Below are 14,174 nucleotides of genomic sequence, written 5' to 3'. Positions count from 1 at the left end.
ACGACAAAGGATGCCTTCACCCCAAGCGGGGCTCCCCATCGTATGTGCTCCTTCTCAGGCAGAAGAGGATCCGACGGAAGGCTCAGCGGACGAGGCGCCCGCGTACAGAAAAGTACTAGCCCTCATCAGACGGCACCACAGGCTGGATGAACCGAAGCCCGCGACGGATGAGGACTGGCTCTCGGGCCTCAGCAGGTTGGTAGATAACCCCCTGCAGCATAGGCCCACACTGGCTGGCTCCCTAGAGCTCCTTCGCCATCCTCGCGGTACGTCTCCTCGAGCAGACCCGATCATCGACGTAAGTCATCGCACCAGGTCTCGGTCGACAGGCATAAGCCCACGAAGGTTCCTACTTCTCCCGCCCAGCGGAGAGAGTCGGCCCTTCGGACTGGCAGCCTTGTCCCGGCCTCCGGTTCTTCGATGGCCCGCCCTGAACGAAGGAACCAACCAGCCAGCACGGGGAAGCCTGCAGCTCCATGGATCTCCGCAGGAGCTCCATCCGTCCAGCGAAGGCAGCTGCTGGCTCGACCCGGCAGCATGGCATCCATACCCGGTACCACGACAGCTCCATTCAGGCTTCGTGGTCAACCGCTGGTATACCAGGGTACTCACACCCCACGGATTCCCCGGGAGGGGGTAGACCCATGACGGATACCTCCGTCCCGGTGGCTCCATCCGTGATGGAGCCAGCTGCTCCATCGTCCCGGCCAGCCCCATCCAAGCATTGGAGGTGGCCGCTGACACACCCATGACGGCTGCCTCCGTCCCGGCGGCTCCATCCGTGATTGAGCCAGCCATGCTATCGTCCCGGCCAGCCCCATCCAAGCATCGGAGGTGGCCGCTGACATAGCAGGGTACTTAAACCCCACGGATTTCCCCGGGAGGGGGTAGACCCATGACGGCTACCCCCGTTCCTGACGGCTCCATCCGTGACGTAGGCAAAGTGGTTTTCCCCCTAGCGGGTCGAACAGGGCTATTGCCTCTCCAGTGCCTGCCTCAGTGGCCACTGGAACCCCCCCCCCCCCCCCCCCCCGCAACTTTGCCCAGTGCCTCTTCGGCTCCGTCCGGCCGTCGGATGTAGAAGTTGGCACACGTAATCTTTCCCTTGCTTTGCCCCCCGTAGAGGAGCTTCGACTCCACAGTTAGCCTTCAAACCCTCCTACTCGGGCTCCAGGAGAGGGCGTTCAGGCCGCTGCTCTCGAAGGAGGTAGGAGGGGAGGCCCCCTACTCCTGCCGGCGCCTCAGGTGGGGGGATGCCTCAAACGATCTTGGCAAGCATGGCGGGACCACGGAACGGATCTGTGGACCGTAGCAATACTAAAGGAGGGGTACAGGCTGCCCTTCCTAGCGGACCCCCACCTCGGATCCCATTTCAACAGGGGAGTGGTTGGCACCCAAGGACCCCTTGAGAGTAGCAGCATGGCAGGAAGAAGGCTCAGCAATGCTGGCGAAAGGGGCAGTAGAACCAGTCAAGAAACCGGGTCCAGGGTTCTACAGCAGGCTCTTCCTGGTGGAGAAGGCGACAGGGGTCTGGAGACCGGTCATAGACCTTTCAGCCCTCAACAAATTTATGTGAAACACCGACTTCAAGATGGACACTCCGAGGTCGGTCCTAGCGGCCTTGAAGGAGGAGGACTTCATGAGGTCCATAGGCCTCAAAGGCGTCTACTTCCAGGTCCCTGTCCATCCCTCCAGCAGGAAGTACCTTAGGGTAAAATGGAGTACCCAAACATTGCAGTTCAAAACCCTCTGCTTCGGACTGTCGACAGCCCTCAGGGCTTCACGAGGGTCTTCGCAACAGTTTCAGACTGGGCACACGAACAGGGCGTCCACCAGATTCGGTACCTAGATGACTGGTTGTTGCTTTCAGCCTCAGAGGAAGTACTGAGGGAGCAAGGCGCGAAGTGCCTGCAATTCTGCAACGTCTTGAGTATCATCATCAACCTGGAAAAGTCCCAGCTGATGCCCTCCACCAGGATGACCTACGTAGGGTTGGTCCTAGACTCCTGGATGGCAAGGGCCTTCCCCTCCGCGGAGAGACTGGACAACCTGAAACAGATACTCTGGCCCTTCCTGTCGGGCCAGTCCAGGAGAGCCAAGGACTGGCAAAGACTGATAGGACTCCCCGCACAAGATAGTCCTGGTGTCCCCGGAGACGAAGGAAGTCCTGGAGTGGTGGCACGTCAGAACGAACACCCTCAAGGGAATGCCCTTCGCAACCGACCCTCCAGAGATGCTCCTGTTCAGGGACGCATCCAAGGAGGGCTGGGGTGCCCATCTTCTCGACAAAACGGCAAAAGGTAAATGGGAAGTCGAGGAGACGAACCTGCACATAAACGTGCTGGAGACGAGGACCGTACAAAGGGCGTGCCTAGAGTTCGTCCATCTACCCTGGAGAAACAACGTGGCTCCGCTGTGCGGCAATGCCACAGTGGTGGCCTACGTGGAAAAGCAAGGAGGACTGAAGTCGAAGGAACGGTGCAGTTTCACGATAGAGTTCATAGAATGGGCCGAAAGGGAACAAATCAATTTTTCAGCCATGTTCTCTCCGGGGAAGAGGAACATCCTGGCCGACGGCCTCAGCAGGATGGGTCAAGTGGTAGGGCCTGAGTGGTCCCTACACCCAGAAGTGGCCAAAACCCTCTTCCTGAAGTGGGGCTCGCCGGTGATAGACCTCATCGCCACGAGACTAAACGCACAGCTCCCCGTGTTTTGTTTTCCTGTGCCAGATCCAGCAGCAGGGTTCGAGGACGCCTTCCAACACCCTGGGACAACCTCGACGTTTACGCCTTCCCACCCTTCGGGATGCTCAGACAGGTCCTCGCAGGGTGAGACGGACGGGCAACCTGTGGATGACTTTGGTAGCGCCCTGGTGGCTGGAGAGAAAGTGGTTCACGGATCTAAAGGAACTGGCGCTCCTTCCCCTGGGCCACTTCCAGACAGACCAGACCTTCTCCGGCAGCCTCACTTCCTAAGGTTCCACGAAAACCCTCGGTCCCTCCGCCTTCACGCGTGGAGGTTATCGAGCGTCTCCTGAGAATGGAAGGATATCCGTCGAGGACGGCATCAAGGATGTCAGGGTACCTGAGGCGTTCGTCAGTCGAGGTGTACCGGGCGAAGTGGGCTACCTTTTCTAAAGGGTGCTCCTCGAAGAACATCAGGCCTTTAGGGGCCTCCATTCACGAGATAGCAGACTTCCTGGTCTATCTCAGGGACGAAGTGGGCACGTCCATCCCAAGTCTTCCTCCTGAAGGACATAGACCTAGGTGCCCCCAGACATATCTCGACGCTCATCAAGAGCTTCGAACAGTCGTGTTCCCCCCAAGCCGCTAGAGTGCCCCAGGGGGATGTGGCTAGGGTACTGGAGATGCTTTCGGAACCTCCCTTCGAGCCTCTAAAAGACATTCTAGACAAGTAGCTCACCCTCAAGGCAGTCTTTCGGTTAGCTCTGGCATCGGCAAAGAGTAGGTGAGATTCTTGGCCTGTCGTACGAGATCTCACACTCGAAGGGCTGGCGAGAAGCTACACCCTCCTTCATAGCCAAGACTCAGAATGCAGCTGTTTGGGACCCCAAAGTTGAAGGGTTCTCAGTGCCAGCTATCCCTCGTTCGGACAACCCGAGGGACTTGCTGCTGTGCCCTGTCAGGGTAGTATGGCAGTATTTAAAGAGGACAGCTAGACTTCGTCCCGAGATAAAGAGTCTGTTCATTTTCCTCAGGACTGTGAAGAAGCCAGTCTCCAAGAACACTATCTCCTTCTGGCTAAGGCAGGGGATCGTCAGGGCCTACAGTAGTGCAGGGGTCCCCCTTCCAGGAAAGCCCAGACCCCACGACATTAGGGGTCTAAGTACTTCATTGGCGTTTGAGAAAAACATGGCAGTGGGCCAAATCCTGAGGGCAGGTACTTGGTCTAGCCAGTCGACCTTTACGGCTCACTACTTGAAGGACTACTCGAAAGTCCCTGGACGGGTTCTCGCTCGCTCCCGTCATTTCCGCGCTCCAAGCGGTTTAAAAGTGTAGCCCCAGTGGTAACTGCGGGTAGTAAGTCCAAAGGACACAGGCTCCTTCCTGAGCCCCCTTGTTCTTCCTTCCCCTATTCCCTTACCGGAAATGTCTCGGGTAGCCCCCTGAAACTTCCATGGGATACACTATCATTGGAAGGACATGTCTCCTAGGATTCTTGCAGAAGTGAGTTACTTAGACACTAAGATGGTTTTTTGCGTAGTTTTCCCTACTTTCGGGTAATGGCCCGCCCATCCTACCCCGAGTGCCTTGCTGGACTTCATAGATACTTAAGCTATCAAGAACTTACTGGAGATCGAGACCTGAGCAAGCATGCTCTCTGACCCGGGGATTAGCCTTAGGGGGCGTATCACTCTGCCTGAGGTTAACCCTCATAGAAAACGGGACTAGGGTAAACTGCACAAAATTCTGGTCGGGTGGGAGGAGATCCAGATACTCCTTAGAAAGTAGTTCGAGGTAAGTACTGTTAGGAAAAATACAAATTACTTAAAATTTGTGATTTTTAGGAAATATTGAATATCCTTTGGTAACATGCTTTATTCAGCTGATTTGGAAAGCATGAACGTAAACAGTGGAAAAGATTATAATTATTTACAAATACGATACTAAAAGGTGAATGTTACGTGCGTTATTATTGGATATAGTTAAGTGAAACACCAGTTTGGGCAAAATCTGGTTTATTTAAAAGGTAGCTGTAATTTTTACCACAATAAATAGATGTGCAATGTATAACGAGAGCTGGGAAGAGCTGGGTGAAGGAAGAGTGAAGTGGCACGAAGGAGGCCCAGTGTAAAGGAGAGTGGGCTATTTGAAATCAGCGCACCATAATAGGTATTAAGGTTCTCTGTCGTATAGAAGTGAACTAGTGAAGTATAAACTCGCGTACAGCGCTGGCTGAATGTATGGCCTTTTATTAATGTCATCTGCAGATATTTCTCAGAAGAGTTTGTTTTAGTCAACAAACCCATTATTACTGTGGTAAATTTATTTCTGTAAGATTCATTTACATAGAGGTAAAAATTAGAGATGCGCCGATATCACTTTGGAGGCCGATACCGTAACCCATTTTTTTTCTAGACCGTTGCCGATATCCAATTTATTTTTTTTCTAAACCGGTACCGATACAAGAGAAATAACCAATACCGATACTAGCCAGTAATCCGATGCTTTAGAAATTTTCTGATGATTACAATAACAGTATACAGTAGTATTGATTTGACGACTGACTTTTCAACCTCTTCAGTGTGTGCAATGCACTGTCTGAGGCATCATTAGGCCTATTCAGTAAATAGTTCAGGCCAAGCACTTTGTGGTATCTATATGACATAAAACAGTTTTTTAAAGATTTTTTGTTTTGTTTGAAACATATTAAACTATGGCTATATCCATGACAGTGACACAATCTGATTATAAATCTAAGGCCTTCCCCTATATAATTATATTATTACTGAATATCATATTAGTAATGAGTTATTTGCATTTGAGAATATAGTCGTAGCATGAAGAGCTAAAAGGATGGCTTCGATTGAAAAAAAATGATATAAAAGGTTTCCATTTGCAACACTTAATCACAGCAAATTTTTCCCTAATAGTTATACTCTACTTATCACCCATTTTCTTTAAGTTAACGTTTAGGTACAGTTGTCTGCATGTTTTCTAGTATACAAGAAGGTAGGAGATAAGTAGAAATTTAGAATGTATACCAAAATTCATATAGGGATCTTTATTTAGCAAAGTCCATATTTCAGTTACTGAAGTGTTAACTATTCTATTCAAAACCCATAGTATGTCCCGTTTAGTGGTAGGATTCCATTAGTAAAATGTAAGAGATATTATTTTTGCTAGAATGAATTATAATCAATTGTCAGTTGGTTAGAAAAAAAGGCAAAATTGGCAACTTCATTTCCACCCCCTTCCCCATCCATATTCGAGAAAAGGTAGTTTGTCGAGAAACTGTACAGCTAATTATAGTTTTAAAGAACTTATCATCATATTGAGAGAGAAAAATGGCTGGTAAGTATGATGTAATACATTAGTCGCATCACTCGCATGAAATGGTTTCTGAGTTACCTTACCGGGTACTTATCATTATTGTTTAATCTGAACACAAGGAAATCTTTGATGTTCGAATAACCCAAAATACCAATATCAGAGTATCGGCAATTTAAGTTCATTTATTGATTGGCGGATACCAATACCAGATACTCATGGTGGAGGCCAATACCGATACTGGTGTTATGACAGTGGTCGATACCAATACCGATCCTCGCAAAAAAGGCTGATACTATCTGCACATCTCAAGTAAAAATTTCATCTAAAGATATTTCTTTGTCAATTCCAGATATTTATGTTTGTTTGTTGTGTTTGTATACAGAGAAAGGTTAACTGAGAATGATCATTTAAATTCTACCAAGAATTATTATCAATGTTGCTATTTTTTCAAATAATATTACTATTCAGGTAGTTTACTATACCAGATTACACAGTAAATTTCTTAGATATCCAAGGGGATGGTCTATGATAATTATTACTAGAAATATTTCAGACTTGATGAAAATGACATAGTTCGATCATGTACGAAGAACAGAGATGCTGCAGCTGCTGTGGGACGAAAGGACCTGGTACAGGTATGGTTTTCTTCTATATTCATTATATTGTCATCATAATATTTAAGAGTAATTTTATTTGCTAAATACTGTTTATAGTATGAAAGAAAAGCACTTGGCAACTACAGACCTGTGTCTAATTTCAGTGCCTTGTGAAAATTTGTAATCAATTATAGTAGATTCATTAGTAGAACATATAGAAAAAAACAATCTTCTGAAAGAGAGCCAACTTCAGACAAAAGAGGTCATATGTGACAAATCTGTTGAAATATTTCCACAACATGTTTAGCATTTATGAGAACAGCAGGGCAATAGACATTATATATCTAGACTTTCAAAAGGCTTTTGACAAAGTTTCTCATGAAAAATTAATGTTCAAAATTAGAGCAGTAGGCATCACTGACTAGCCAGCTAAATGGATTGAAGATTGGCTAACAAACAGAAAACAAAGTTGCAATCAATGGAGAAGCTTCAAAGTGAGCAGCTGTTATAAGTGGAGTACCTCAAGGATCCATCCTTGGCCCTTTGCTATTTCTGATCTACATCAACAACATACATTTAGGATTAACTAGTAGAATAGATAAATTTGCTGATGATACTAAACTAGGCATAAATGCTTCAAACTCAGAAGACGTAGAAGCCTTAAGAGAGGATCTAATGAAGCTAGGAGAATAGTCCAGAAAATGGCAAATGCATTTCAAATATGGGAAATGTGAATTCATGCATATACTGTAAGTTATAGTTACCTACAATCAGGTTACTCACTGCTGGGTAATGAAATTGAAAGTGTGGGCCAGGAGGAAGATCTTGATATTATTATCAGCAAGGATTTGAAGTTCACCAAACAGCATAAAAGTTGAAAAGAAAGCACAAAAACTAATAGGTTACTTAAAAAGATATTTTAAATACAGACACAGACACTACTACAGCTGTACACATCACTAGTAAGACCCCATGTAGAATACGGATTTCAATTCTAGGCTCCAAGTATTCAAAAGGATATAGATAGACTGGAAGCAGTACAAACTAGGGCCACCAAATTAGTTCCAACACTAAGGTAATTTGGATATAAACAGAGGATGGAACGTTTGAACTTATTTGATCTACAAACTTGACGACTAAGGGGACAGTTAATAGAGGCAATCAAAATTCTTAAGAGAATAACAAATGTAGATTACAACATTCTATTCATGCTTAACACAGATCAGTCCAAGAATTATGGATACAAATTGGAATTGAAAAGCTACAGCACTACTCAATGTGGCAATTTCTTTACATACAAAATAGCAAGTACTTGGAATAGATTTTTAGCAGATGTAGTAAACATGTTATGGTAGAGTACTGATTAATAGGATTAAGGATAAAACAGAGAACACAATTTTAGAAGTACTGTACAGGGTGGTTTTAGAAGAGGTAGGGGTTGTATGAATCAGATTTTTACAGTTAAGCAGATATGCGAGAAATGACAAACTTATAACGGAGTTTGTATTTTTCCTAACATGCAAACCCGAATTCTTTACTATAGGAGATATTCTAGTGCGAGCTGGAAAATACGGCAGAAAACTTTAACAAGGTCCTTAACGACCGGGCCGGTAGTTATCCACCTGTTAGGGGTGGAGGACTGCCTGTCGGTAGCTACTGAATACCTTCAATCGGATTCTAGCTAGGACTATTTTTAGGGGGCGGTGACGGAGGGAAGATTTGTGTAAAGAATTTGCGTTTGCATGTTAGGAAAAATATAGACTTCGTTATAAGTTTGTCATTTGTTCCCACACTAGATACAAACCCTCATTCTTTACATTAGGAGACTTAGCCTTGAGGTCAGGGTGGACGAGGAGTTCCCTATTCCTAGGGAAGATAGTCCTCAGACTAGACTCTTTTGATGAAAAAATCTCCCATTAACTTTTCTTAGCACGACAAAGTTTTTAATTACGTGGAAATAAATGTTTCAGGATGAAGAGGGTCGGGAACATACGACTTGGACCCTATCATACTTAGGATTCCCCTGACCTTGAAAAGGGGAACTCTCGTGACTACGAGTATAACTTATACCCTGTGAGAGGAGTCAGATGAGTTTCATACCTTATTTCCATTGGGGAGTCCAGCTGAAACTGGTTATAGACTAGGTTACCCAGATGGGAGGAAGAAGGAAGGTGCAGAAGATTGATGGATGTCCTTCTAAAACCTAGCGTAACACAGAATCCTCGACCAATGGCTACTGTCCCCTGAAAGGGTGTAAGGTAGATACGGCACCTGTTGACCTGCCACAATAGGCCCTATAGAAAAGGTGTTTAGAGACCTATGTGTTGCATCGGATAAATAGTGAGAGGTGAATGTAGATTGGCGTTTCCAGACTCCAGCTCTTAAGACTAGGGAGACTGAAAAATTCATCTTAAACGCCAGTGAGGCAGCCACTCCCCTAACCTGATGGGCTTTGGGTTGAGCTGCCTCTGGGTCTCCGTGAATGGCTCTCGCAATAACTTTCTTGAGCCAGAAAGAGATGGTGTTGCGAAAGATTCTCTTCTTTACCTTGTTGGTACTGAGGAAGAGATGATGGAGGCGTGGTCTGAAAGGTCTGGTGCGCTTCAGGTATTTCCTTAGCACCCTGACTGGGCACTGTAGCAATTGGTCAGTATCCTGTGTTACCCTATTGAGGCTGGAAAATTGAAATTCTCTAAACCTCTCATCGGATTCTGAGTTTTGGCCACAAAGCCTGGCACGAAGTTGAGCGAGACTTCCCCCCCATCCTCTAGAATGAGTGACTTCGTAGGATAGACCATGAAGTTCACCAACCCTTTTTGCTGAGGCCAGAGCTACTAGGAAGACGGTCTTAAGGGTTAGGAAGTAGTCAGAGGTCCTATTTAAGGGCTCATAGGGTGGTCCCTTCAAGGAACGTAAGATAAGGGACACGTCCCAAGTTGGTAGTCTAATCTCAACTGGGGGGCAAGATCTCTTAAAACCTCGAATCAACAAGGTGATATCTTCTGAGGTGGAAAGGTCAACCCCTCTCAGTCTACAGATGAGGCTTTAGGCTGAACGATAGCCTTTAATTGCCGAGACTGAGAGGAGTTTCTCCTCCCTGAGGTATACCAGGAAGTCTGCCATTAATGAAAGAGAGGGATCGAGTGGAGACACGCCTCGCCCTCTACACCAAGCTGCAAACACTTTCCATCTTGCTTGGTAGAGGTTTGTGGAAGATTGGCGTAGGTGCCTGGACATGTGCTCAGCCACCTTCTCTGAAAAGCCTCTGTTTCTGAGGAGAGACTGGACAGCCTCCAAGCGTGAAGCTTCAGGAAGTGGATTCTCCCGTGGGGGATACCACTGTGTGGCTGCGTCAACAGAAGGGGTTCTGGAGGCAGAAACCTTGGAACTTGTACCAGCAGGGAAAGAAGGTCTGCGTACCACTCTCTGCTTGGCCATGCCGGAGCTATTAGAGTTAGCTTGCAGTTCCGGGAGGTCCTGAGTTTGTTGATCACCCTTCTGAGCAGGCAAAAGGGTGGAAAGGCATATGCATCCAGGTTGTTCCAGGAATGTTGAAGGGCGTCCTGGATCGCTGCCTGATGGTCTGGAACTGGGGACCCGTAGCGAGGAAGTTTCGCATTCAGAGAAGTGGCAAACAGGTCTATTGTGTGGAAACCCCACAAAGCTATTACTGTCTTCGCTACTTGAGGATCCAAAGACCATTGCCACTCAACACTTGGTGATGCCTGCTCGGTTGATCCGCCACGATGTTTCTCCGGTCCGGAATAAACCTGGCCGTAGGAGAAATGTTGTGACCTTCCTCCCACTGGCAAATCTGGACTGCTAGCAGACAGAGGTCTCTTGCCAGAGTACCCCCTTGTTTGTTGATGTACGAGACGGCTGTGGAGTTGTCGCTCATCAGCACCACCTCTCGTCCTTGTAGATCTTTTACAAAGAATTTTAGGCCTTTCCAGGCTGCTAATAATTCCAGGTGATTTATGTGGAGAGTTTGCTCTATCGGAGACCAGACTCCTGATACTAATTTCGGACCTAGGCGGGAACCCCAGCCCCGTATCGATGCGTCAGAAAAGAGTTTTAACTTCGGACTGGGGCTTAGGAGGGGAATGCCCTTTTGGGTATTCTCTCTGGTTGACCATCAATGAAGAGCTTGTAACACCAGAGCTGGAACCTCCACTGACAAGAATGGAGAATCAATCTTTTGAGACCCATGGGTCTTCAGATGCCACTGGAGATTTCTCATTCTCGATCTTCCGCCTAGAACTAGTTTTTCCAGGGAGGAAAGATGGCCCAGAAGACTCTGCCACGACTTGGCTGTAGGCGGTAGTGGAGACAAGAGATGGCAGATGGATTGATCCAGTCCCCGAAGTCTGTCTTCCGAAGAGAACACCCTCCCTACCTGGGTGTTGATGGACATACCCAGATAGTTTAAGACTTCGGTTGGAGTCAAGCAAGACTTCTCTGCGTTTACAAGGATCCCCAAGTCCTTGCAAAGGTCTAGAAGTCTTCTCAGGTGATCCAGAGCTAGCTCCCTGGACGAGGCCAGGAGTAGCCAATCGTCCAGGTATCTTAGCAGACGTATTCCATGCTTGTGAGCCCACGAAGATACGAGTTCGAAAACCTTCGTAAAGACCTGTGGGGCGGTCGAGAGGCCGAAGCATAGGACTTTGAACTCGAAGATTCAACCCTTAACCAGAAAGCACAGGAATTTCCGAGATGTGCGATTGATCGGCACTTGGAAATATGCATCTTTTAAGTCCACCGATGCCATAAAATCTCCTGGACGCACCGCTTGGGTCACGGAGGCTGCTGTCTGCATTTTGAATGGAGTTTGCTTCACAAACTGGTTCACGGTCGAGAGATCGATTACGCGTCTCCAACCTCCCGAGGCTTTCTCTATCAGAAAGAGGCGACTGAAAAACCCTGGGGAGGCGTTGGAGACCTCTTGCATGGCGCCTTTTAGGAGCATGCTCTGGATCTCCCGAGCTAGGACTTGCTGTTTCCCTGGATCCCGAGGGATCTGGGAGGACAAGATCGGGGGAGGAATTAGAGGAGGAGGAGAGTCTATGAAGGGGATGTGGTACCCCCAACGAAGCACCTTGATGGTCCATTGCATGGCCCCCATAGCCTTCCACCTCCTCCAACTCCCCTGCAGGCACCCCCCTACGCACTGTGAGGGGGGGGGGCGTGACCCTATTTCTGTCTAGGGTTCCTCCCTCTGCCTTTAGCCTTACGAGGAGCCGACTTTCCCCTGCCCATGGGTTTGGCTATAAAAGAGGGATGGCTGAGGCTCTTGGCTGGGAGTGGAGTTGCGGTTATGGTTTTGGGTTGTGGAGATGGCTGCTGTTGCATTGTGCGAAGGGAAGCAGCCTTTTGCATCGCGGTGTCCTGCGTCTCTTTCCTCCAAGTATCTAAGGCAGAGGAAACTGCCTGTTTAGAAAAGAGGAGAGGTTGCAGAAGATCAGAGTTCCTCAAATCTGACTTCTCGGTCTTACCGATGCTCCTATGAAGTCTGGAAACCACTGATTCCCTCCTTTTTAGAATCCAGTTGCCCCACATGGTTGCAGTCGTAGCAGTTAGGAAGTCCATTGTTTTGGCCCCAGCCGCTAGGACTTCCTGCAGGGACTGCATGGAGTTTTGGTTTGATAGGTCTTCGTGACTCACTAGGGAGCCGACTGTGCCTGACCACGTGTCAAACCAGGATAATGCCTCCAGAAGGGACATTGACACTGCTTCCATTGCCGAGGCTTCTGTGGCGGTGAAGGAGACTGGGAGAGAAGAGAGTCTCTCTGCAGAGCAGCCAGGTGTGAGCCTTGCTGTGAGGGGATCCAGGGTGAAAGGAGAAGGGTTGGCGTCTCTGACCTTGTAAAAACGCTTTTGCCTCGAAAATGGAAATTGCAGAAGTTTATGGGATCCTTGAGACTTCAAGGAACCCGTTTCCCCCGAGACTGCCTGCGAGACCTTCCTCAGATGGCCTGCAGTGTGAATAGACCAGGGAAGTTTGATTCTGGTCTTAGGGTTAGGTGGAGGACGACATAATCTGTCTAAAGCTGGAGCGTCGGTATGTCGTGGTGACAGATGTAAATCCCCGAGGCCTGAGATATTACACATCGTTCTTAGAGCCCTCAGATAGGAGGACTATTAATCCTTTGATGGTTGTTCTTCCGAGGAATCTTCCGGTCGCGCTAATTCCTCGCGAGGGAGGGCGATAGACGCCCGAGTGTCTGGAGGTAACGGCGACGTAGAATACTCCATAGCCGTTATTCCAAGGGAAGGCTGAGCGCTGGCTAATGGCACCGCGCGCACCTGATCTTGCCTCGAAGTCGATGGTCTAGGCGTAGGCGACCGAATTAACGGTACTGTCTCAGTAAGAGGTTGCATTGATCGGCGCTCTGGCCTTTTTCCTCTGTTTTCAACCAAGGAGAAGAAGGGTTGAACCCCTCCGGATATGTCCGGAGACTTGCGCGATCGGGAGTTTCAAGGACGGGAGCGCGCTCTCTCTGTTGATACGAAGCGACGGCAAGAAGTGCTCTTTCTCGCTTCCCTAGAGCAATCTGAGCTCCTCAAGTTAATATGTGAAGGAGAGGGATCGCACTCAGAGTGCTCTCTTTCCTTGGTCGCTCTCCGGGCACGATTAGATGAAAAATCGCTCCAATGGGAGCGCTTATTACGCTTAGGAGAACTCTCTCGTGACGAAGAGCGAGAACGTCTCGTAGAGCTCTTCTTCTTACAGCGCTTAGATGATCCCTCGTGAGAGGAAGACGATCGCGAGGCAGAACGATGACGCGAGGATGCACTCTTCTTATGTTTATGATGAGAGCGCTTATCGTCTCTCGGCGAGACATTTCGTGAAGAGATAGAAGGCGAGGAAGAGCGAGAACAATAACGTGTCTTCCTATGTCGCCTCTCTCTCCGACGAGAACGTCTGGGCGAAGAAGAGCGAGCTCTTCTCTTCCTCTTCTCTCTCTCCCTCATAGCCTTCGAGGAGGACGAAGACGATGAGGAGGAGGAGGAGGGGGAGGGGGAGGTATTGCGATGATCGTGCTTGTGACATTGTGGTTTTGTAGAAGCGCAAGCGAGAAGCGAATTAGGCACCGCGGGAGCTGAAGTTACTACATCTGCCGACACTTCAGCGGCCGCCGACTGGGTTGACGGGATGTAGGCGAGGTCCGGAACTCCCGAAGGTTCCAAAACATAAGGGACCTGAGGTAAGACTGTGGCCACTAGGAACTGGTTCCACACTTCCACCAAAGGAGAACCAGGAAGTCCAAGGGCAGGCCATACCGCTCGTACGTGATCTGGAATAAAAGCGGTAATAGAGTTATTCCCGATGGTGGAAGAAATTGTCCCACTGGGAGGGGCAACGTGATCCGCCTGACCAGGAGGAATGGGGGTTAAGTCAATGGTGCCGCTCTTCCTTGACTTTCCCCCGGAGGAAGGAGGCAAGGAAGAGTCTGAAGGGAGAGATCGAGAGGCTGAAGAAGAGGCCCGAGACTCCTTACCTTTCGACGGCGAACCTGGAGGTAACGAATCCTTCTTGGATCTCCTCTTCTTCCTCTTCACGAAC

General features: G+C 48.4%; 1 protein-coding gene across 7 annotated transcripts in view; it reads left to right on the top strand.

The window, feature by feature from the left end:
• The window catches only part of Wdr59 (WD repeat domain 59), a 312,153-nt gene that overhangs the window by 186,472 nt on the left and 111,507 nt on the right, over positions 1-14,174 (top strand). For all 7 annotated transcript variants that reach the window (XR_011039436.1, XM_068346284.1, XM_068346280.1 and 4 more), the window contains exon 17: positions 6,568-6,649. Coding sequence is in view for 6 of the 7 variants with exons in the window: in XM_068346284.1 (XP_068202385.1) it covers positions 6,568-6,649 (82 nt within the window). In the remaining variant the exon portion in view is untranslated. The remainder of the gene's footprint in view (positions 1-6,567; positions 6,650-14,174) is intronic.

This window comes from Palaemon carinicauda, chromosome 22 (assembly GCF_036898095.1).
Source record: "Palaemon carinicauda isolate YSFRI2023 chromosome 22, ASM3689809v2, whole genome shotgun sequence".
NCBI classification, from domain to species: Eukaryota; Metazoa; Arthropoda; class Malacostraca; order Decapoda; family Palaemonidae; genus Palaemon; species Palaemon carinicauda.
This window is presented reverse-complemented; position numbering and strand designations above follow the sequence as displayed.